Source organism: Geotrypetes seraphini, chromosome 1 (genome assembly GCF_902459505.1).
Source record: "Geotrypetes seraphini chromosome 1, aGeoSer1.1, whole genome shotgun sequence".
Lineage (NCBI taxonomy): Eukaryota > Metazoa > Chordata > Amphibia > Gymnophiona > Dermophiidae > Geotrypetes > Geotrypetes seraphini.
The window spans coordinates 451,098,429-451,124,551 of record NC_047084.1 but is presented as its reverse complement, the minus strand read 5'-3'; the positions used below and the strand labels follow the sequence as shown (position 1 = coordinate 451,124,551).

General features: G+C 43.5%; 1 protein-coding gene across 1 annotated transcript in view; it reads left to right on the top strand.

Moving 5' to 3' along the window:
- The first annotated feature begins 2,863 nt into the window (after nt 1-2,863).
- The window catches only part of LOC117368155 (deoxyribonuclease-1-like), a 62,791-nt gene continuing 39,531 nt past the window's right edge, over nt 2,864-26,123 (top strand). Inside the window, exons 1-3 of the mRNA XM_033961525.1 lie at nt 2,864-3,004; nt 19,047-19,135; nt 23,667-23,750. Of these exons, the coding sequence (XP_033817416.1) occupies nt 2,864-3,004; nt 19,047-19,135; nt 23,667-23,750 (314 nt within the window). The remainder of the gene's footprint in view (nt 3,005-19,046; nt 19,136-23,666; nt 23,751-26,123) is intronic.

Here is a 26,123-nt window from a genome sequence, read left to right as displayed (position 1 = left end):
AACAGCCTCCGGAAGAGCGTTCCAGTTTTCCACCACTCTCTGGGTGAAGAAGAACTTCCTTACGTTTGTACAGAATCTATCCCCTTTTAACTTTAGAGAGTGTCCACTCATTCTCCCTACCTTGGAGAGGTTGAACAACCTGTCTTTATCTACTAAGTCTATTCCCTTCAGTATCTTGAATGTTTCTATCATGTCCCCTCTCAGTCTCCTCTTTTCAAGGGAGAAGAGGTCCAGTTTCTCTAATCTCTCACTGTACAGCAACTCCTCCAGCCCCTTAACCATTTTAGTCGCTCTTCTCTGGACCCTTTCGAGTAGTACCGTGTCATTCTTCATGTACGGCGACCAGTGCTGGACGCAGTATTCCAGGTGAGGGCGTATCATGACCCAGTACAGTGGCATGATAACCTTCTCCGATCTGTTCGTGATCCCCTTCTTAATCATTCCTAGCATCCTATTTGCCGCCGCAGTACATTGCACAGATGGCTCCCTCGACCTGTTGACCAGCACTCCCAAGTCTCTTTCCTGGTGGGTCTCTCCAAGTAATGCCCCGGACATCCTGTATTCGTGTATAAGATTTTTGTTACCGACATGCATCACCTTACACTTTTTCACATTGAACCTCATTTGCCATGTCGTGGCCCATTTCTCAAGCGTGTTTATGTTATGTTGCAGATCTTCGCAATCCTCCTGTGTCTTCACTACTCTGAATGACTTAGTATCGTCTGCACATTTAATCACCTCACTTGTCGTACCAATTTCCAGATCGTTTATAAATATGTTGAAGAGCACAGGTCCAAGCATTGAGCCCTGCGGCACTCCACTTCTGATGCTTTTCCAGTCCGAGTATTGTCCATTTACTCCCACTCTCTGTTTCCTATCTGCCAGCCAGTTTTTAATCCACATGAGCATTTCATCCTTGATTCCATGGCTTGCAATTTTTCAAAGTAGTCGTTCATGTGGAACCTTGTCGAACGCCTTCTGAAAATCCAGATATACAATGTTGACTGGGTCGCCTTTGTCTATCTGCCAGTTTACTCAAAAATTCACAGAGGAATTAAAAAAAAAAAAAAAAAATAGCTCCAGACTCCACAGTTCTAGATTTCAAGGCTAAAGAAGCCTTTCTTCTGAGCTGAGTAGCTCTGGCCACATCTGGAACTATTTGAATTTTAGCACCATAAAACAATGCATCCTTATTCTTAAAGTATAATTTCATGATCAAAACCTTATCACTCTCATTTAAGCATGATACTAAGACAGTGGATCTAGATTGTATTGTATCTTGTGAATCCTCAAGAAATCCAGTCAAATCTATATCAATGGAAACTAATTGATCCATTCCCTGATCTAAGGCTTGTATTTTATTTAGAATTTTATGTAGAATGCGATGTAGATTTTTTACTTTTGTAAGATGTTTGAAATGTTTGTGAAGCTCTGTTATGTGTGTTGTACTTCGCCTTGTAAACGGTGGATTATAAATAACATAAACATAACATCGTACTTCTTAACCGCGTAACCATAAGTTCTACGCGGTTTACAAAAGATTATAAACTGAAGACAATTTAAGAATGACAGAAAGCAATTATTTGACCAAGTATTTTGAAAAGAGATAAGTTTTCAGTTGAGTTCTGAAATGTTTATAAGAACAGGCTCCAAGCAATATCAATCGAAATTCTCTGTCATGTGAGTGTGCTCAGTACTCCAACACAGGCCGGTCACAAGAAATAGAGCCCAGTGATTCGGAGAACCATCATTGCTCCACTCTGTTCTCCTTAATCCTCACCAAATGCATAACAATCATGAGACTAATAAGTGAGCAAAATAAGTCACTTTTTCAATAGAATAATAAAATTCACTTATCTGTTTGTTGTAACTCATTTAGGTCCAGTTTTCAAGCTTTTCCAAAAATTCTCTATTTCTAAAGTTCTGGAATAGTGTTTCCCCAATCTCAGTTTGTGAAAAATATGTGATAATATTCGTGAAAAATAACTCCATAAAACAACTTGCTGTACAATCGCTCTAATCCACTGGCACACACATAATTATAATAAGAATATATAGATATGATCATATGAGAAATTTATATATAATTAGATTTTCATAAGCACCGTAAACCATAAACCATTCTTTTCTTCATGGATTTGTGTGGGGAGTTTGGTTCTTTACCAAATGCATTGAGTTAGTCCAATAAAAAAGGAATCACTTTATTTCCTCTGGTTTTTTTTCTCCCCTCCTAATGTTTTTATCTTAATATATTGAATTTAACATTGATTTTAACCCCTAAATAATTTTTCCTTTTGTTTTGATGTTGTATGTATAAATTATTTAACTTAAATGATTTAAACTTTGTATAAGAATATCCGTATTTTCAATTTAATTTGTTAAGCTGTATGTTTGTGTGATTTGTTACCTATATTTTAGATATTTTAACAATTTGTACATCGCCTAGAACTTTGAATAGGCGATTAATCAAATTATATAATAAACTTGGAAACTTATTTCTTTATATTACCTTGGAAAGTGGACTAATACAGCTGCCACACTGTATACTGATGCAGCACCTGATCATATCGTTGGCCTTCAGCAGAAAGAGCAGGTGCCCTGCAGCAAGGCAGGATAGTGTCTATACACTACCTGCATTGTTGCAAGGAGCTCAACCCTTTGACATAGCATATCCAGTGTCATCGTGTTAACTCGCAAGTAATGGCATGTGTTCTGCAAAGAGACCTACTCAGATGGATTTTTCTGCAGCAGGAAGAGGACACAGGCTGCAAAGCCTCTCCGAACAAATAAGTGCCCAGGGGACAGTCACTCCCCATCTCCAGGTTCACTCATTTCTCTTCTATTGACAGCCAAAAGAGCCACAATGACCACCACCTGCTGCTTGCTGGTTCTGATTGGCTGCCTTCTCCCGGCCAGCTCTGCCTTCAAGATTGCATCTTTCAACATCCAGAGGTTCAGTAACTCCAAGATCACAGATGTGAATGTGCGAGATATACTCATTCAGGTAAGAATGCAAGCTTTGGTGCAAGAGAAGGGTACTGAGAATACATGCATTATTTTAGATTCTCAAAAAACCTTCACTGGACCCTACCTGCCCCTCCAAGTCCAACTATTGCCCCATCTCCCTTCTCCCTTTCTTATCCAAGCTACTTGAACACTCTGTTCATCGATGATGTCTTGACTTTCTATCATCCATAGCTATTCTTGACCCACTTCAATCAGGCTTTCACCCCCTGCACTCTATAGAAACTGCCCTTGCTAAAGTTTCCAAATCCAAAGGCCTCTGTTCTATGCTCATCCTTCTCAATCTATCTGCTGCTTTTGACACTTCTCCGTGATACGCTGTCCTTACTTGGATTTCAGTGCTCTGTTCTTTCTTGGTTCTTATCTCTAACATCGCAGCTTTAGTGTATGCAGTGGTGGATCCTCCTCTACTGCTACCCTACTATCAGTCAAGGTACCCCAAAGCTCTGTCCTGGGACCTCTTCATTTCTCCATCTATACTCATTCCCTTGGTGTTCTGATCTCCTCCCATGGTTTTAAGTATCATCTCTATGCCAACGACTCCTAGAGCTACCTCTCTACACCAGACATTTCTATAGGAAAGGAATCCAGGCCCAACTTTCAGCCTGCCTGTTCAATATTGCTGCCTGGATGTCTCACTGCCACTTAAAACTGAACATAACCAAGACTGAGCTACTTATCCTTCCACCTAAACTTACCTCACCTTCCCCCCATTCTGTATCTCAGTGGATAACACTTTCATTCAGCTTGCAACTTCAGGGTCATCTTTGACACCTTTCTCTCTTTCTCTGCACAAATACCAACAGACCGCCAAAACCTGTCATTACTTTCTCTATATCATCACCAAATTCTGACCTTTCCTCTCTGAGCATACTACCAAAAGCCTCATCCTTATCACCTCTCGCACTCCTACATGCTTCTCACAGGCCTTCCACTTAACTGTATCTGTTCCCTTTGATCTGTTCAAAATTCTTCTGCATGACTTATATTCTACCAGAGTTGCTCTCCTAATGTTTTGCCACTCCCCATTTACCTTCCTTTTTTAAATTCATTTTACTTAGAATATGTAATCAATGGCCCCCAAATCTTTTTAAAATTGTGATAATTTCCTTGCTGTATAGCAAGCACCCTCTCCATTTTATAAATATGGCATACTGAATTCCACCAAAAGGTATAATTAAGTTTAGTATAATCTTTCCAGTTTCCAGTAATATGTTGAATGTTTTATATAAGATATAGGTGGGGTGGGATTGGGAAATATGATAATTGCTAATTGAATTATTATTAATAGATGGGGTGGGTGGGAAGGGATTATTTTATACTTTAATGATTATAAGTAAGATTGTCAAGTGATTTGTTTAAAAATTTTTCTGATTGATTATTATACAGTTGTTGTAAGATATGAAAATGAATAAAGATTTACAAACAAAATAAATTAATTTTACTTTGATGTATTTTAAACAACCTTTCCCTCCCCAACTTCCCTTTTGTTCCATGAACGTCAATGTGAATTCATCTAGTATTTTTAATATTTGATAAAATATTGCTTTTATTTACCTATTTTAATTGTTTTCTACAATCTTTTTATATTGTACACCATTTAGACACTTATTTTGATAGATGGTATATCAAAAATAAAAAATCTTGAAACTTGAAACACTTCATTGGCTCTCTATCCACTTCCACATATAGTTCAAAGTCAAACTCCTCTTATTGATTTGCAAGTGCATTCACTCTGCAGCTCCGCAATATCTCTCCTCTCTTATCTCTCCTTACACTCTTCCTTGGGAACTCCGCTCTTTGGGTAAGTCTCTCCTATCTGTACCTTTCTCCTCTACTGTCAACTCCAGGCTATGTCCCTTCTCTCTTGCTGCACCTTACGCCTGGAACAGACTGCCTGAATCTGTACATCAACCTCCGTCCCTTGTAACTTTCAAATCTAGATTAAAAGCCAACTGATTGCTTTTAACTCCTAACTTCCACTTGCTTGTAAAGCACCCATGAATGTTTTATCATTCCCTCTCTGAGAAACTCTCTAACACCCTTCTTCTTTAGCTTCCCTCCAGACTGGCACACAAACGGATGGGTTTATACTCCTCTGCCAGAAGGTGGCGACTGAGACACTAAGGGCTCCTTTTACAAAGGTGTGTTAGGGCCTTAACGCGCAGAATAGCGCACGCTAAAATGCCGCGCATGCTAGCTGCTACCGCCTCATCTTGAGCAGGTGGTAGTTTTTTGGGTAGCGCGCGCTATAGCACATGCTAATCCGGTGTGTGCGCTAAAAACGCTAGCGCACCTTTGTAAACTTTTGGCTACAGTACCCGTGGGCTGTGCAGTCCCTCTTCAGTCTTTTCTCAGTCTCCTCAGGTTTTCTGTGTTTATAATTATTTCTTTATTAATTTTTACATAGGGCTCCTTTTACGAAGTCGCGTTAGCGGTTTAATGCGTGTAATAGCACGCGCTAAACTGCTGGCCACGCTAGCCGCTACCGCCTCCTCTTGAGCAAGCGGTAGTTTTTCGGCTAGCGCGGGGGTTAGCGCGTGATAAAAAGTTGCTTGCAATAAAGCCGCAGATGCGGCTTTGTAAAAGGAGCCAATAATTTCACAAGATTACTCTTGTTTAAGGTAATACAGATAGAAAAATCTATATAGGAAACAAATAGATTAAATTAGTTATGTTTTATTGATTAATTGTTTCTTAGACCACGATTGTAGGAGGAGGAGTGCCAAAAGTGAAGAGCAACTTATAGAAAAAAAAAAGAAAAAGAAAATACTCTCTACATTAAGAAAAGGCTTTAGCAGTCAAGGACCCATCTTACTTTAAACTGTTATAAATCTTATTAAACTGTCCCAGTTGCTAGCTTCTTCATATCCAGGAAGGCTTGGAGTTGTTCTGGCATAAAGAAAACATATTTCGCACATAGACACTTAATTAAACGTTTACATGGGTATGCCAGTAAGAATGTTGCACCCCAAAGATAATGTCTCTGACCTCTTTGCCAGAAACAATTTCCTCCGTTCTTGTGTATTCCTGGTGACATCAGGGAAAATCAAAACCTTTTTCCCATAAAACAAAATTTGGGAATTGCAGAAACTGTTCAAGATAGCGTTAAAATCTTGTTCAAACACTCTGTGTCTGAAGATAACATAGATTCCAATAATTCAGTAACATTTAAAGTTTCAGGCAAATTTAAATCTTCATCTTCAGGGGTGGCACCAGGTTGTTTCTTATTCGGCAAATAATATATATGATTTAAAGGGGTAATAGCTTCAGTGGAAAATTTCAAAACTTCAATCAAATATTTTTTATACATTTCAAAGGGTGTCACTCCAAGAGATTTTGGAAAATTCAATAGACGTAAATTAAGCCTCCTATTATGGTTTTGTAATTATTCAGTCTTCATGGATAGAAAAGTTTTGTCTTTCACAATCTCATTACTTAATTGTTGTAATTTTCCAACTTTATCATTAATCTTTTTAATTTCCAAAGTAAATTCTTTCTTGGTGTTGGCTAGTGATTTCCCCAAACATTCAATAGTACTCACAAGAGTAGCCAATTCCTGTGAAGATCCAGCCACCATTAGGTTCAATCTCTTGAGAGCTTCCCATATGCTCTTGAGAGTCACCACCTCAGGTTTTCCTCTTCCTGAGCCAGCTGTCCTGCCGGCTCCCAGAATTCCCTGCTCTCTCTGTGCTCTCGCGACTATAGCCCCTTCAAACGCGGTTTCCCCTGATGCTTCCTCCGAACATGGGTCTCCCGAATGTGCCGCTAGCAGAGCAGGGTGAAGTGGTGGAACAGTTACTGGAGGGGAGAGGGAAACCTCAATCTCGGCGTCGCTGGCTGCTCCTCCCACCGGAGACAGCTCCGAAAACCCTCCAGCTCCTTGGGGTTCAGTAGCAGCAGGAACGAACTTGAGAATCAGTCGCTGATTCGGGATGGATGTCTTAGCCATGGAGGGGTCAGAGTGGACAGCACCCTTCCTCTTGGTATGCGGCATCAGGAACTTTTCTAATAAGAAGCAAAAGGCAAGTTCAGAGGTATACACGCTGCTGCCTAAACCACCACCATCTTAACTCCTCCCAGGTTTTCTGTGTTTAGAGGAGCCTCAACTGTACATCTGGCCACCTATACTGGCACAGACTACAGTTTAGTATGCCTTGTAGGGTCTGCTCTAACTTGAGACAGCTGGTGAGCTGTGAGAAGTTTATTATATAAAAAAAAAAAGACACGAGAAATAAACGGAGTATAAAGAGGTCCTGAGGCTGTAGTTTTTGTATGGCATTGTTGTGTATGGGTTTTCGGTGCATTCAGTATGAGTGCTTCAAAGAAGCAACAAAAGTGTGTTTTATGTGGGTGCTGTGCGGTGGATGCAGCTGGCGGGTGCACAAAATGTTCCGTCCGCCTCGAGGGGGACCCGATTTCAAGTGTCGGTGTGTCAGGCTCCCCTTCACACATGCACTGCTCGTTGACGGGAGGTGCTGGTGATATCCAGGCCTCATCTGCTGCCCGTGCCAGGGTTTCCTTGGCAGCTTTCCTCGACAGATTTAGCATTGCGGACCACCAGGGTGGCTGGGGATTCCCTTGTTGCTGCGGCTGGGACTGCTAGCAGTGTTTCTGTAGCGGTGGGGTTGATTTTGGCATCGGTGCCATGTTTGCTTTCAGGTGACAGTTTAGCGACGACGTTTCCCTCAGTTTTGGTGGGAAGCACGTCCATTTTGCCCATGGCCTCAGGCGACCTTCCTCTTGTCTTGGAACGATAGGAACAGGTCTTAAATGTGTCTTCTGCTCCTACTATGATTTCTGGCTTGCCGTCGGAGTTGTTTAGCCCTGATTTTATACTGGCCATGTACAAGGCTTATTTACAGGTGGCTGGGGGTCCTGCTTTGGTTCTGGAGGTTGCGGAGTCATCTGAGGTTTTTTTCCCTTCCACAGCCACTCCGTTCAGTCTCCTGCTATAGCTGCCTCTTTCCAGCCCCCTCAGCCATCGCCCAAGCGGCTGCAGATGTCTTGGGATGAGGATTCCTTTTTGGCTGATTCATTTTTCTATGGATGAGGATTTGGATCTTGGGGAGGACTTTTCAGATCTATTAGGGGGTTTGGATGTTCTGGATGGAGATTTTTCAGGGGCACTATTTGGCGAGGTTGCGTCTGTTGTGCGCATTTTTCATTGGGAAAAGTTGCAGGAGCTCATACTTCAAGTATCTTCTGTTTTACATTTGGAAGAGGAAGCTGTGGATCCTCTTCTTAGAGGGATCTGATCAGCATCCTGCTCTTTCCCTATGCATCGGGATATTCGGGATGTAGTGCACGCTCAGTGGAAAGCTCCGGACATGCCTTTTCACATTGCGCCGTCCATAGCCAGACTTTACCCCCTTCCAGATGGTGACAGAGAAATCTTTAAGTCTCTGGTCGTGGATGCGGTGGTCTCAGCTATTGTGCAAAGACATACCGTGCTGGTGGAAGGCGGCTTGGTCCTGAGAGACCCTCAAGAATGTAAGATGGAAGCTCTACATAAATGAGTTTTGATTTGGCTGCCCTGGCTGTCTAGGCGGCGATTTGTGGTGGTCTGGTAGCCCGGGCTTATTTCCAGTGGTCTGAGAAAGTTCTTGACCGAGAGTCAGCTGACTGGTCCTTAGTGGGATCAGGAAGTAACTAAGATTGAGCTGGGAGCTTCTTATCTCTCTGATGCCATGTATGATCTTTTGCGTGCCTCAGCCAAGTCCATGGCTCTGGGTGTAGCTGCCTGCCGTAACCTGTGGCTTTGGGGTTGTTCGGCGGATGTGGCATCTAAAGCTAAGCTCAGTTTGGGGCTCCTTTATCTTCGGGGAGGAGTTGGATAAGCTAGTTCAGGCCTTGAATGACTCTAAGGTGCCTCGGTTGCCAGAGGACCAACCTCATCAGGCATCTTGAGGTGGTTCTGCCCAGGAACATTTGAATGAGTTTCGCAGGCATCGCCCTAGCCGGAGTGTGACATCTTTTCCTTCTTTCCTTTCCTTCATTTATTCCAACACATGCAGTCCTTTCGGGGGGGGGGGCCCCCTGGGGGTGTAGTGACTTCTCCGGTGGCTTCTCCATCGCCTGTCCAGCCCAATGACTTGTTCTAGTCGGAGGCTGGTTATGGGAGTTTTACTGGGGATGGGCCAACATCACAAAGTATCAGTGGGTCCTGGAGGTGATTTGGGACGGTTATGCTCTGGAGTTTTCACGTCCTTTGCCAAACCGTTTCCTCTCCTTGCTGGGCAACTTGGAATAGAAAGGCTTTATGGCAGACACTCAGGTTGCTGGCCGTAAAAGTGATAGTCTCAGTGCCTCCTCAGGAGATTTGCATCAGCAGGTACTCCATTTACTTTGTAGTGCCCAAGAGAGATCTTTTCGGCTCACTTTGGATCTCAAAGGTGTCAACAGAGCTCTCAGGGTTACATCTTTTGGCATGGAAACCCTGAAATCAGTAATTCTTGCTGTCCAGTCTGGGGAATTTATGAATTCTCTCGACCTGACAGAGGCCTATCTGCATGTTTCCATTCAGGCCTCTCATCAATGCTTATTACGCTTTGCGATTTTCTGAGAGCATTATCTGGTTTGTGCGCTTCCCTTTGGTCTAGCTATGGCGCTTCGCACCTTTACCAAGATTATGGTTGTGGTGGCAGCTATCGTGTGCAAAGAGGGCATTCTGGTGCACCCCTATCTGGACGATTGGTTGATTTGAGTGAAGTCATTGTAGGAGAGTTCCAGGGTCAAGGCTCGGGTTGTGGAGTTTCTCCAGTCCCTGGGCTGGGTGGTCAACCTAGCCAAGAGTTGGTTGACTCTGTCTCAGCACTTGGAATATCTCGGCATGATTTTCGACACCAGCTTAGGGAGAGTTTTCCTTCCAGAGGCCAGAGTGTGCAAATTGCAGATGCAGATTCACTCTCAGATGGGTTGCCAATGTCCGCTGGTGCAGGACTTTCTGCAGGTCTTGGGACCCATGGCGGTCTCCTTGGAGGTGGTCTGGTGAGCTCAGACTCACATGCGTCCTCTTCAATATTCGCTTCTTTGGCAGTGGTCACCACAGATTCAACATCTGGACTCTCCAGTCCTGCTCAGGGGCTTAGTTCGGTGCAGCCTCCACTAATGGCTCCAGTCTTCCAATCTGGTTCAGGGAGTGAGTCTCGATCAGCCCCAGTGAATGGTGCTTCTCACAGACGCCAGTCTCCTCTGTTGGGGAGTTTGATGTCTCAGTTGCTCGGCTCAGGGTAGCTGGACACCAGTGGAGGTGTCCTGGTCGATCAATATTCTGGAGACCAGAGTCGTTCGGCTAGCGTTGGAGGAATTCCAGTCCTTGCTGGAGGGCAAATCAGTTCAAGTTCTCTCAGACAATGCCACAGTAGTGGCCTATGTCAGTCGTCAGGGGGGCACTAAGAGTCATCTGGTGACGCTGGAGACCTCTCTGCTCATGGAATGGGCGGAGGCTCATCTTCAGGACATCTCGGCTTCCCACATTGCTGGTGTGGACAAAACTTCAAGTACCTACAGAAAATACTTCAAGTACCTACAGAAAAAAACTTCAAGTACCTACAGAAAATAAATTTAATGAGACTTTTAACATTGTATTTCTGCAGTTGTTTCATGTATATTTCTCCTTCTCTCCCCATGCACCATCTCTCCTTCCCCTTCACCCTTATGTCCATTTCGCCCTCTCTCATCCCTCCTGCAACATATTTCCTTTCCCCCAACACCATTCACAATTATTATGCTCTTTCTTGTTTCAATTGGTCAGCGGCGATTCCTACAGCTGCCAGCCGATAACCCGGAAGTCTCTCCTCTGTCGCATTCCACCCGGGCAGAAACAAGAAGCTCTGACAGAGGGTGAGAGGTGGCAGAGGACAGGCTTCTGGATTAGCGGCAGGCAGCTGTAGGATCACTACACTAACCCGTTGAAGCAAGAGAAGAGCCACAGCCATGTGGTAAAAAAAGCTGTGGTTTGCCGCCCCCTGCCATATCCTGTTGCATTATGGAACTTGTAGAACTGATTTTAATGGCTAGGATCAGATACTGCAAGATCCCACATTACTTTGGAATCTGAGTTCAAAACTAGGACTGACCAATAATCTCCAGTCTGGAACTGGGTAACTTGGCATCTCTGAATTATATACTATCCCTGGCAAAATGTGATCATGTTTGGAGAGAGTTTAACAGCATAAGATACAGTACTTGCATTCATTTCTGTTCTTAGCCACTAGGTGTTCTCATTACCCTATTTGGCTTCAACATAGTATTGACTTGATTCATCTATTCCAGGCCAAGTGTCAGTGAAAGTCTTTGATAATCCAAGCCCAGCATAATCTGGCACATTGAGATTCACAAAGTTTAAAACTAGATGCCTCAAATGTACTTACATCAGTGACATTCACATGAATTGTTTCACAGTGAGGAAAGGGGTGCTAACCTTGAACAAATCTAAGGGGGAAGAATTCCTCATGCATCCTAAGAAAGCAATGGAAGAAAACTCCTCCTGATGCTTTATACCAGGGGTACCCAAATGATCGATCAGTAGATCGCAAAGACAACGCGAGTCAATCGTGTTGCCTTTGCGATCTTGTTCTTCCTGCCTCCCCGAACCAGTCTAGGTGCATATAAACACTGGGTCCAGAAGCCTTCACCTCTGACGTCAATTCTGATGTCGGAGAGGAAATTCTGGGCCAGCTAATCACTGCCTGACTGGCCTGGAACTTCCTCTCCGACGTCAGAATTGATGTTGGGGGTGGAGGGGGGAGGCTTGTGGGCCCGGCGCTTGTACACGCCACGCCTGGCTTGGGGAAGCAGGGAGAAATCGGTGTGGTGGCTTTGGGGGGTGGGCAGGGAGAGAGAGAAATCAAGACAGGCAGGCAGGGGAGAGAGAGAAAGAAAGACAGAAATAAAGAGGGGGGTGGGGGGGAGAGAGAAAGAAAGAGGCAGAAAGAAAAGGGGGGCAGAAAGAAAGAAAGGCAGAAAGAAAGAAATATTGGATGCACAATCAGAAGGAAATGCAACCAGAGACTCATGAAATCACCAGACGAAAAAGTAGGAAAAATGATTTTATTTTCAATTTAGTGTCAAAATGTGTCCATTTTGAAAAATTTATATCTGCTGTCTATATTTTGCACTATGGTCACTTTTGCTAAACCGCAATAGCGGTTTTTAGCTCAGGGAGCCTATGAGCATCGGGAGCAGTGTGGGGCATTCAGCACAGCTCCCTGCGCTAAAAAACGCTATCGTGGCTTAGTAAAAGGGGAGGGGGTATATTTGTCTATTTTTGTATAGTTGTTACTGAGGTGACATTGCATATTTTAAAGTCATCTGCCTTGACCTCTGAAAAAAACCCCGAATACAAATGATAATTAACATTTTCTCTGTGTACAGTGTGCTTTGTGTTTTTAAAAAATTTTATTGTTGGTAGATCATTTTGACTTGGTCATTTTAAAAGTAGCTCGCAAGCCAAAAATGTGTGGCACCCCTGATTTATACTCTCACTCAGTCTAATCAAGCAGTGCTACCTGCTACTGCCATCTAGTAATTCAATTGGTTCAGCCTGCAGATGTGATCACTGGTGGCAAAAAAGAGAGTATATGACCCCTAACCCACCCCTGGGTGTTTTTTTCCTAATAATAGTACATCAAATGCTGAATAAATAAATAAATAGGACAGATAGGTAAGATGCAGGCCTCTCTGCCTGTTTCACCTCTTTTAGCAACTGCTCAATTACTTTACTAGCTGCTGGCTGTGTCAGTTCTTAAAGAGCCAGCGACAGGAAAAGCCATTAAGGCAGATCACAAGAAAAGACTCAAGAAACCAAATATGCACAGAAGGAATTTAAAAAAAATATATTGCTCCCACAAGTAATCTAAAATGCAAACAGAAAATTCAGAGCTGCTCCTAAAGCTAGCAGTCTCTGCTTAGCCTCATCAGGATATTTCAATCCTGCAAAACGAACAACAGGTTCCTTTTCTTGCATCACCTCAGCGAATTGCAAAATCCTTTCAATATGAGCTTTTATACCCCCCCCTGCATATGTGGGGTGGGAATGACCAGAATCTTACCCTGATATACTAGTTCCTCTTTGCAAAGTTGAAGAAGAACTCAGCCCCTTAGAACCATAGGAAATAGTGTGGAAACAGGAAATCCCCTAGCCTAGCATATATGACTTGGGAGAATTAGCATGCTCTTCAGGAGTGCAAGATCAGCACAATGAAGCTTCCTATCCAAAAATTCTCAAGAAATGTTAAAAAAAAAAAAAGTCTTGCTACTGAGAAGTGCACTATTGGCTGTGCCAGTCCTCTGCCCTCTCTGATAGTCATAGTGCGCACTTCAGCAAAGCAGGCCCACAAATGCTGTCGCTGAAATCCAGGTAAAATTGGAAAAATAAAAAAGCTGCCTAGACGCTCGACAGAGCACTCATAAAGAGGATATATCTGGTGAAACCCAGACATCTGGTAACCCTAATCATACAGCCACTATCTAAAGAGCACTGCACTGTTTCTCATGTATAAGGGTAGCTGAAAAGTTCTCAGCCCAACCAACAAAGTTGAGGCAGTCTCCATCGAGGGCTATACACTTAGTCCAGCAATTTCCCACTTTTGTCATTCCATATTTTTCTGACGGAATGTAAAAAGTGGAAAATCACTGGACTAAGTGTATAGCCCTTGATGGAGACTGCCCCAACTATGTTGGTTGGGATGAGAACTTTTCAGCGGCCCCTCGTAAGGGATGGGGGATTATCCACTTCCCACTTTCTGATGTAGTGAAACACACTGTCTCTCATGCAAGTGCTATTAGCAATGGGCTATCTGTCCAGGTTGGATTTATCCAGTTCTAGGGTTACTCCACTGGGTATCTGGACTTGCACATCTGATTTGTCTATGCAAAGCAGAGACAAGAATTCTAGAGATGAAATGGGAGTAACAGCAGAACTGTGACAGTTTACCTTGATGACCTGTTACCAGCTGATGATATAAACTCAGGGCAAGATTCTCAAAAGTTTAATGCTGTTGCTAAACTGTTTTCCGGTGGTTTAGCCTTTATGCAGTTTTGTGGCAGATTATCAAAACGGATTACCTCCATCTTTAGCGAGGTTTCTAGCAATCTCCGACACTAACATGCAAATAGGCTCTTCAACATTGAAATGAGCCCTCCGGTGGAGTCTAAATAATGCTGAGCCGTTTTCAAAAATCGGTATCGGCTTTTGGCGACAAAAAAAGCGACTGGTCCAGGGGTGCCGGTCAGTGTCAGAGACTGCTAGAAAACCCATCTGTGTTGTAATGCAGCGGGAGAGATGGCCATTCTCTCCGCTGCATCACAACACCCCTTCCCTAACATCCTGGCCATGACCCCCTCCCCCACCCCCCAGCAGCAAGAGAGATACTCACTCTCTCCTGCTGCACTAAACTACCCTCTGTGACTAGTAGTGACCCCCCACCCACATCTCCGCCGCACCCCTCCCCCTTACCTGAACATGGAAATGGACATCCTCACCACAACTGCTGCTGTGTTGTCTAAACTGGGTTTTATTCCCCTTGCATCGGGGAGGGGCCTGAGGCTTTGATTGGCCCAGGGTGTTTAAAGCCCTTCCTGTGGAAGGGGCCTTAAACAACTTGGGCCAATCAGAGCCTCAGGCCCCTCCCCGGATGCATCAGAAAAGGTCCTAGGGCTCTGACCCCATAGACATCGTATATTTGGATTTCCAAAAAGCCTTCGACAAGGTACCCCATGAGTGCCTGCTGAAGAAACTGTGGAGCCACGGGGTGGAAGGGGACGTCCACAGATGGATCCAAAATTGGCTGGCGGACAGGAAGCAGAGAGTAGGAGTAAAAGGACACTACTCTGACTGGAAAAGGGTCACGAGTGGTGTCCCGCAGGGGTCAGTGCTGGGACCGCTGTTGTTCAATATATTCATTAACGATCTGGAAACGGGGATGAAGTGCGAAGTTATCAAGTTCGCGGACGACACAAAACTTGCCAGCAGGGTCAGAGCTGTTGAGGAATGCAAAGAACTGCAGAGCGACCTGAACAAACTGAGTGAGTGGGCAAAAAGATGGCAGATGAGCTTCAATGTGGAGAAATGTAAGGTTTTGCACATAGGGAAAGGGAACCCCATGTACAGCTATACGATGGAAGGGAGGGTGCTGGGGAAAGGCAACCTAGAAAAAGACCTGGGGGTATTGCTGGATACAACAATGAAGCCAGCGGCGCAATGTGCAGCGGCCTCAAAGAAAGCGAACAGAATGTTGGGCATTATCAAAAAAGGTATCACTACCAGAACGAAGGAAGTTATCCTGCCATTGTATCAAGCGATGGTATGCCCACATCTGGAATACTGCGTCCAATACTGGTCACCGTACCTTAAGAAAGACATGGCAATACTTGAGAAGGTCCAGAGGAGAGCAACAAGGATGATAAAGTGAATGGAGAACCTTTCATATGCCGAAAGGTTAGACAAACTGGGGCTCTTTACCCTGGAAAAGCGGAGACTGAGAGGAGACATGATACAGACTTATAAAATCATGAAAGGTATAGAGAAGGTGGAGAGGGGCAGATTCTTTAGACTAGCGGGGACAACAAAAACAAGAGGTCATTCAGAAAAACTGAGAGGGGACAGATTCAAAACGAATGCAAGGAAGTTCTTCTTCACTCAGAGGGTGGTGGACACCTGGAACGCACTTCCAAGTGAGGTGATAGGACAAAGTACAATACTGGGGTTCAAAAAGGGACTGGATGACTTCCTGGAAGCGAAGGGGATTGCAGGGTACAGATAGAGGGTTATTTTACAGGACATTAAGCGAAAAGGGTATGAGAGTTTTAGGTTATGAGCACTATCAAGTCATGGACTTGAGGGGCCGCTGCGTGAGCGGACTGCCGGGCACGATGGTTTCGGGGTTTTTTGAGCAAATGGTCATATCAAGTCTATAGTGACAATAAAAAATCCTTTAGTTGGGTAAACACTTGCGGAGTCCCGCAAGGCTCTCCTCTTTCCCCTACATTGTTCAACATCTACCTTGCCTCATTGGGGAACTTACTACAAAGCTTAAAAGTTAAATTTTATATCTATGCTGACGATATCATCATTGTTATTCCCCTTACTACTCTGACCCCCGAGACTAAGATTCATCTATCATCCATTCTAAAGCAAATCGAACTATGGATGACCGAATTCAAATTGAAGCTCAACACTGACAAAACAAAATTTTTCCTTGCAAGCCCTAACGACAAAATCAAAGACACAGCGATCTTGAATGGTCGGGACTTCCCTATTGACCACTCCATTAAAATCCTGGGAGTCACCCTGGACCGCCACCTCACTCTAAATGCTCACACAGATTTAGTGGTTAAAAAATGCTTTTCTGTACTATGGAAACTCAGAACCATCAAAAAATACTTTGATGCAACATCCTTCCGCTTACTGGTTCAATATTCTATCCTAAGCTTGTTCGATTATTACAAAATCATTTACTTGGGATCCTTCAAAACAAAACAAAAACCCATTCTAAGACTCAGAGTCATTCAAAATTTGACTAATTCGACTAATTTTTGGGCTGAAGAAATGGGAACACATAAGCCCCTATTATCAAAAACTCCATTGGCTGCCCCTGGAGGCGCAAATCCTGTTTAAGTTCTCTTGTCTGTGTTATAAATCAATATTTGGTCTGGCCCCCACTTACCTAGTTTCCCATTTTAATCTGGCAAGTTCTTTTAGGCCCACATGAAGAATACATCTGTTCACCTATCCGACAATTAAAGCCTGCCAATACAAAAGATTCTTGGACAGAACTCTTGCCTTCCAGGCAGGCAAATGGAACGATTGGCTTCGTAACTTTATCAGGCTCTCCTCATCCTATTTCAATTTCAGAAAATTGATAAAAACGAGTTTGTTCAATCGATTTGTAAACTAAGAATCTACACAGTTCTGCTAAGAACTATATAGCTTTCCAATTCTTTCATTATGTAAGACTGTACTGTTGACTTTGATTGTAACCTCTTCGCTGATTGTCCAGCGCTTCTTGCTGTAAACCGCCTCGAACTTCCATAGCTTTGGCGGTATATAAGAATAAAATTATTATTATTATTATTATTGATGGGCACATGCAACTGTAGGAAATCTTCGCTGTTGTCCACCGATCTTATTTGCATGCACAATTTTTAAAGAATGTCTCGGGGTTTTAGATTCGGTATTGAAACAGCTGCATTAGCAGACCGTCGCTTTTTAACACAGGTTTTTGAAAATCCTGGCCTCAGTGTGGTGACACCTCTTCACTTACATCTTGTGATATGGCTCCGGGTGATCAAGGACAGATTGATCTGGCCTTGATGTTATCATTAATCCTGCATCTCCTGCCTTCTCCACCCTGTATACACACATTGCTTCTATGGACAGCACAATAGATGATGGCAGAAAATGACCCCATGCAGTCTACTCAGATATTTTGTCTGCATTGCTATGGATCCATCCCATCTGCCAGTCATAGAAACTGACTACTTGCAGGATATCTCTCCCTATTCAGCATAATACTTTCATTTATTTATTTGTTCAATTTCTATTCCATTCTCCCAGGGGAGCTCAGAACGGTTTATATGAATTTATTCATAACTCAAGCATTTTTCCCTGTCTGTCCCAGCAGGCTCTCTCTCTTTTGTACTTCACTGTCTGGGGTGAATGAGGACACAGAGGGGGGCAGTTCTGTAAGTGGGGGGGGGCTCCTGTAGGTGCAGCAATGCCATGCATAGAGAGCTTATTTTATAATGGCACTTGGGTGCCCACTTTCTGTTATAGCATACAGATGTAACTGGACCTCGGCACACCTAAAATTTAAGTGCCCACAATTATACCAGCCATAGATCTAGCAAAACTGCAGTTAAAAAAAAATGGCATGTGTGCAGGAAACAGAGTATTCTATAAGCTGTGGGCACTTTCAGAACAGAACTAGTGGCTTTGCTGCCACATAAGCATTTAAGTGTACATTTACCCACAAAAGCGCTGGTATTCTGTATATTTATGTGCTCAGGTTGGCACACAAATGCGGACACCAAGTAATAGAATTGCCCTTCACATCCTCCCATAGTTTCCTTCGGTACTCACCTTTCCCAGGGCTTAACTAAAAAGCTCTGTCTATCTAGTCTTGTGGAATAACTTGCTGATAGAATTGAGAAAAGAAGAATCTTTGGTCAGGTTTAAAAGGAGTTTAAAATCACATTATTTTAAGCTAGACTTCTCTTTGTACTTGACAGTCTGAATTCCTCGGTATTGTCTGCATATGAATGTTCCTGCTATGTCCGATGGAGCTTTCCTATCTGAATGGAATTCTTTTATTACTTTATTATATTATTTTGTAAACCGCTTTGTTCTTATTTATAGCAAGAATTTTAATAAACATAATCTAGTGTGGCTATTGCTCAAACAGCTGGCTCCCATGACTCTTGTGGAGCCTGTTAGACAGACCTAGTTGTGTGATAATTATCTGCGAGCAGTTGTATACTATGTTTGAAGTTGATATTCTTATATTTTTTGTTATGTAATTGTAACAAATGAATTTAAAAAAAATTATCTGCATCTCCACTGGGGCTCCTTTTACTAAGGAGTGCCAACAGACCTAGTGTGCGCTAAGTGCCAAGAAGCCCATTTTATTCCTATGTGCTTCTTAAACATTTAGCGCATGCTAAATCTGTTAGTGAATCTTAATAAAGGGAGCCCTTGATCTTCTAGTTATTATGGAACTTGCAGCCTGCCAGACCGACCCAGCTGCTAGGTTGATCCGATCACTGCAGCCTGGTCTAATAGCTACCTTGTAGTTCCAAGAAGAATATTGCTTTAGATTCATTAATACAATGAGGAAAAACCGACTTAGGAGGGTCAACCTGGATTCAATTCTGGTTCTGCCCACTTGCATGATATAAACCAGACCTAGATCAGGATGAGCTAAGCCGGAAACCCTAACAATTGCGGACTTGTTCAAAGCAGTGTCTGATGATATGGGGCTGGTGAATCCTTCTCTTGAGCTGCCTCCATTCCTTTGCAGATTCTGAGGCGATATGAACTCATCAGTGTGCAGGAAGTGATGAGTTCTGATGACACTGCAATCATCAGTCTGGTGAGGGAGCTGAACAAGTAAGTTCCTGTATTTGTAAGTTCTCAACTTGACTATTGTGATGTCGTTAAGTGCAGGTATCTTAAAAGTCAATCTTAAATGACTACAAAATACTGCTGCACATCCTCCTGCCCAATGAGAGCAGGCATCGGGAGGCGGGGTTAGGGCGGGATTGAGGGTATAATGGGGCGGGGATAGATGGAACTGGGCTGGCCTGGGGGCAGATCTAAGGGCCTGGATTTTACTACAGTAAAATATATAACCCTACTTATGCTGGGCATCATGTAAAGACCATATTACTCCTCTGTTTAAGCAGCTACATCGGCTGCTGGTTGACAACATGCCCAATTATCTAGCCTCACTCACCAAGCCATATGTCCCTACGTAATATCTTTAGTCTCTGATTATCCATAGACTTGTTCTCCCAGGCCCTGCATAGACTAGCTAGGAATCAACCAGAAATAGCACTTTCTTTCTTATCGCCCCCATCCATTTGGAATGCACCACCTTTAAATTTACGCTCGGAAAATTCCTATGGAAAATTCTGGACAGCCATTAAAACTTTCAAAGCTGCTTTTATCCCAATCACTAGTTAAAGATAGAAAAATAATAAAAGCAGGGGGAAAGACACTGCAATTGGAATATATGGTATGTGTGTGCATATCTATGCCTCAAATGATTATTCTCATGGAGTTTTTTTCTTATTGATTTTATATAATTGTAAACTGCCTTGACTTGTGCTGCAACTAAGGTAGCAAAGTTAAATAAACAATAAACGTTAAGTACTGAGCTCCCTTCACCCTTCCTGAATGCTACATCTGTCCTGATGCTGTTTCCAATGTGTGTGAAAATTCTCCAAGAGAGAGAGAGAGGAGAAATTGATTTGACTAATCTAGCTTCTTGATGTGACTTTTGAACCTATCCTGGTTTCTGGATCTAATTTATTTATTTATTTGGTTCGTTTTATATCCCGTCCTCCCCAACATGCCAGAACGGGTTACAAAGCTAACATACATAATGTGTAGATAGACAGATTGAGAATTTACATATGCACAAGTCTTGGATCATCTTGGTTTGACATATACAGCGGGTCACAGTTAGCATACAATCAGATCATTTTTAAATCAACTGGTTATTTCCACTGAAAATGACTGGTTAGCACTGAATTCAGAAGTGGCTAATTTAAGGGAGCATGGTAGGAAATTTCCTAGTGCATTGTGGGATTTCTTTGCTTCTTCCATTTTGAAATGGGTTTCAGAGGCGCATCATGTAAGGAAAGTTAGTTAATCAGGAATGGTTAGGGAAGTCTGGGTCCGGACGGCACTTTGTCTGGGTTTTGAAAAGTTTTCCTCCACATTGCGTTGGGCAGGAGGCAGATGACCTCTTGCCCGACGAGAGCAGGCAGCGGGGTGTGTGGCTGGGATGGGATTGGGGGCGGGACTGGGAGTCTGGATTTTCCAAACGGAAAATCTGGTAACCCTAGGAAATGGCTTTGTCTTTCTCAAGAGTTAAGCCCAGAATTTGGATTTGTATTTTGGAGCCAATTATGGTACTTGTCTTCCAAATCTGAGTTCGAGTGAGTTATATACAGGTACTTTCCTGCCCAAGAGTGCTTAAAAGATAAAGAGTAGCCTAGTGGTTAGTGCAGGGCCAGGGGAACTTGGTTTGATTCCCACTGCAGCTCCTTGCGAGTCTGAGCAAGTCACTTAACCCTTCATTGCCACAGGTATAAAATAAGTACCCATATATAATATATATACCACGTTGATTGTAACCACAGAAAGGTGGTATATCAAATCCCATCCCTGTTCTTTAACACAGCTATTTTGCTATCCAGGAAAGGACACTTTTATTAGATAGATTGCGAACCCACTGGAACAGATAAGGAAAATACTTGAAGTACTTGTACGTAAACCGCTTTGAGTGTATAAAAGTTCAAATTCCTGTCCCTTTTAGCTGAAAAACCAGATAGCAGCTGTTCTAATATCTCTCTCTACAAAACTAGAACATATGCTTCCTGATAGGGCTGCCTGTTGGCTCCAGATTTGCCTGGTACTTAATACAATTCTGGGTTTACCCGCTGCATGGAGGGACTTGTCTTGTGATTCTAAGGAAGTGCTTCTCATATACATTCACAGGGGTAATGCTGAAAAATCCAACTGCCTAAGTGTTCCTCCTGGACAGAGCTGAGAAGCACTTTTCTAAGGGGATGTAAGTGGGAAATCAGAACTTCAGGTCCCTACATGCAGTGGGGTAACCCTCCCTTTCCCCAAGATCTGGATCAGATCAGTGCTGTCAGGGTGAATCAGAAGCCAGTTTGCAACCTTAATACAAACCATGTAGGTACTGCTTGTATCCAACAGAGCAGGATGTTGTAATTAGAGAATGACATGGAGACAAATTTTTCCCCATCCCCGCGGGAATTCATTTTCCCATCACGGTGAATTCTTTTCTTGTCTCTGCCCCCTTCCTGCAAGCTCCGTCCTCATCTGCACAAGCTTCAAACACTTTAAAATCATAAGTGTGCGTGGCTTATGCAGTTAAGGCAGAGTTTATGGGAATGGGGCAGGGCCAGAGACAATACTTGCGGGGACGGGATGGGGACTAATTTGTCCCCATGTTATTCTGTAGGTATGATGTCTCTTTATGTGGTGCCCATAGGATAGAGAGGGTAAGTGTACGACAAGGCTTATATGGGCATTACTAATAGAGCGATTAGGGTGGGATGAGCAGGACAGCTGTCCTGGGTGCTTCCCCGAGGGGCAATGTGGTCTGTCTTCTTCCTTGCTACTGTCACATCCCCTTATCTTATTGTTCTTAAAGCGGGTAAGGCTTTTGGGGTTAGTGTTTGGCCCAGTAGTGGAAGTAGGTTCTATAAATCCTCTTTTATTGCCTTCAGCTATTAATGTATTGGTTCACACTCTCATTATCAGTTATGTAGATTATTTAATTTAATTCATTATATGAAGGAAACAGTTAAAGGAAATCAAATGACTCCACCATTATTAAAGTTGGCTCATTGTCTACCTGTATCACATCGTATAACCTCTGAAATTCTATTATTAGTTTTCAAATTTTGTCCAACTGATGTTCCTCTTTTTCTCGGTAAATATTTAACACCCTATGCCCCTTCTCGAAACTTTAAATCTCTTAATGAAAATCGTTTGATTGTTAGAGAGATTTTTCTAGATTCCACCCGTAATTCTATTTTTTTCTGTTCAAGAACCTGGACTATGGAATTTGCTTCCTATCCATCTTAGTCTTCAAACCTCACTTAGTATTTTTTAAAAAGATCTTAAAACTTTTTTATTTACCGATGCTTATTTTTAAATGCTTCTAATCTCATATCTTTACAATTCAGAGAGTTTTAAATTACTGGCCAGAGCACTCTGACCTACCCCTATGTGTTATCCATTCCCTTCTTTTCTAAAATAAATTGTAGTTTTACCCTTTTTTCCCTAATATTCTGTTCTGTTATTTTTATACTTTACATTTTTCTTCTTTTTAGATTATTAATCATTGTATACTACTTAGACATTGTTTGATTTGCAGGATCTCAAATTCTAATAAACTTGAAACTACCTATGAAGAGATACTGGCCAGTCACTTACTTACTACTTCAACCGCTGGTCACATCAACAGATAAAAGATAAAGGGCCTGAAATTCAAAAGGGTTTAACCAGGCAAGAGAAGGTCCTGCCTGGTTAAACCCTGCTGAGCTGGCTGGCTGCAGAAATTCAGCAGCATTTAACCAGGCCTGGCTGCTGAACATTGATTTTAAAAACCAGCCATGTCAAAACTAGGCAGTTGAGGGGGTGGTTGGAGGCAGAGTCAGGACAGACCCAGAGGTAATGCAGGCACTGGCAATATTCAATACCGGTGCCTTCATAGTTAACTGGAGAAGTAGAACCACATAAGCAGCAGTCCTAACTTGCCCAGTTAAGCACAGGGGAACAGCATATTTTGGGTTACCATTGGGTTACCATATTTTGAGAACAAAACCCCGGACACATGGCCCTATCCCGTTACGTCCCCATCCACACCCAGTTCTACCCTGCCCCATTCTGTCCCAGCCCTGCCTCCACAAAGCCTCGTCTCTTCTTCCTCGACCTTTGGGCTGCATCTGGAGGGCCTCTAGCATGCACAAATGTGTGTGACGTTATCCGCGCATGCTCAGAGGCCCTCCAGATGCAGCCTGAGCTTGTCATGGCTTTCCAAAACCCGGACAAACTGCCGGGTTTTGGAAAGTCCGTCTGGGTACCTGGACAGTCCTCTAAAAAGAGGACATGTCTGGATTTTCCTGGATGTCTGATAACCCTAAGCATATAGCCCCACAGTCAGGATAAGAAGAAAGGAAAAAAGTATGAAAGCCTGTTGGGGTGCAGGGCGGAGGTGATAAGCATATGGAAAACATAGCTACTACAATTACATTTCTTTTTACTGCAGTTGAGCAAGAAATGGGCTTGAGGGAGGTCTTGAGAGACAAACTACTAGATCAGCCTTGGTACCTCATGCCATACAGTTAATCAGCACATTGTGTCTCATTTCCAGTGCCACTGGATTACACTATAATCTTCTCATCTCTGACCACCTCGGTCGAAGCTCCTACCGTGAGAAATATGTCTACATCTACAGGTCAGTAGCCGGCAAGAAGATAAAGAAAGGGATGGTCCAGGGATTCCCACTCCTTTCCCAGCATCTTTATGAGTAAGGGCCTAAGCAGTGGGGGTCCTGTCCCTTAGTAAGAGAGGGAAGAGGCAAGAATACCACACCAAGAAGCAGCTGCTACTTGGTCTGTAGCTTGCGTGGTCTCTATCTTTAGACCAGTGTCTCTCAAAATTTTTAGCTCCGGCACACTAAACAGAGCTAACATTTTTTCGCAGAACATTATAACTGAAATTATAAAATTGTGAAACTAGCAAAATAATTAAAATTGAGAGTTATTTATTTAAAGTTCTTTAAGCTATGCAAGGGTAATTTTAACAATAGTGGAACTAAAGTAGATAAAATGAAATTGCTAATCAATGCAATGGATGTACTTGTTTTTCAGTGCAAATTAACTCAAAACGTGGCTCGATAGTCAACAAGCAAACATGCATTTCATCATTTATTTATCTAATTCGATTTCTATCCCGTCTTCCCGGGAGCTCAGAACAAGTTACAAGCTAACATTCACAGTATGTTACATTGGACAGTACATTTGGCAATACAATACAATATAATATAATACCATACAATACAGTAGCATAATAATAAGGGTGGACAGTACAGTAACTTAAGGACAGCTTGGGTGGGGAATATTCATAGGAAATTCTTGGGGAGGTAATACAGTAGATTGGACCAGAGGGTCACCAACTAGTGGTTGTTGGCGGGAGAGAATTTAGAGGGGATTGTTTGCGGCTGGACCTTTAGTTGAAGAGAAAGGTCTTCACAGATCTTCAGAAAGTCATTAGTGAGTTCTGGGATCTGATTTGTGGGGAGAGTTGGTTCCAAAGTTGTGGGATGAAGTGGCTGTAGGAGCATTTGTGGGCGGTTTCCATCAGGAGAGACCTTCTTGGGGGGATGCACAGTTGTCTCTCTACTCTAGAGTGGAGGGGGTGGGTAGGGGCGTACAGGTTTAGCTTGGAACTTATGTAGGCTGGGGTGGTGGTGCGGAATCTTTTATGCGCTATTACAAGAGCCTTGAATGTGCAGCGTTTGTTGATTGGTAGCCAGTGTTCTGTGTGGAGGACTGGGGAGATGGGGTCGTGATAGTTGTGGTTATATAGGAGCCGGATTGCTGCGTTATGGACTCACTGGAGGCGTTTGAGTTCCTTTTTGGCTACTCCATTAAAGATGGAGTTGCAGCAGTGGCATACCACGGGCAGGGTGGGGTGTGTGGACTGCCCTGGGTCCCAGCCCTATGGGTGCGCAGCCAGCTGGCCAGGTCTGGAACCTCCTGCGCTGCTCTAAATGGCACCTGCACCTCAGTGTGGCTGCCATACTTATTCCGAAGCAGAGTCAGCAGCCATGCTGAAGTGCAGGAAGGTCCCACAATGACTGCCATCTGCCGCCTCTACTCCGGAAGACGTAAGTGACGTCGGACGGGGTGGACCGGCAGCCGCAGTCATCATGGGACTTTGCCGCAATTCCCTGTGTCTGCCGGCCCACCCCCTCTGACGTCACTTACCTCTTCCGGAGCAGAGGCAGCAGAAGCAGTAATTGCGGGACCTTGCTGGTTTTGAGGGAGAGAGAAGCATAGAAGGGTGGTGGAAGGAAAGAAAGGGGGCATTTGCTGATGAAATTGGTGTGCAGGAAAGGAGAGAGAGACATAAGGGGGAAGAATACTGGATGGAATTGGGTTGGAGGGAAAGAAAGGGGGCAGATGCTCATGGAATTAGTGTGCAGGGAAAGGGGAGAGATAAATAAGGGGGAAGGATACTGGATGGAACGAGATGGCATTTGAATAAATTAAGAGGGGACAGATTCAGAACCAATGCTAGGAAGTTCTTCTTCACCCAAAGGGTGGTGGATGCCTGGAATGCACTTCCAGAGGGCGTGATAGGACAGGGTATGGTATCAGGGTTCAAGAAGGGATTGGATGAATTCCTGAAGAAGAAAGGGATAGAAGGGTATAGATAGAGATCATTATACAGGTCCTGGACCTGATGGGCCACCGCATGAGCGGACTGCTGGGCAGGATGGACCCCTGGTCTGATCCAGCAGAGGCACTACTTATGTTCTTAGTGGGAAAGTAAGGGGGCAGATGCTGATGGAAGTGGGGGGGAAGGGAGAGGAGAGAGTGAAATGCCAGACCATGAGGGTGTGGGAGAGGGAAGGGAAGAAGAGGAGAGGAGAGGAGAGATGCCAGACCATTGGAGGAGGGAAGGGAAGAAGATGGATGCCAGACCAATGGGGGTGAAGGGATAAATGGAAGGGGAAGGCACAAATTTTCTGGAAGGGGAATAGAAGGAGAGAAGATGCCTTATAAAAGGGGCAGAGAGAGGGTAGACAGTGGATGAAAGGAAG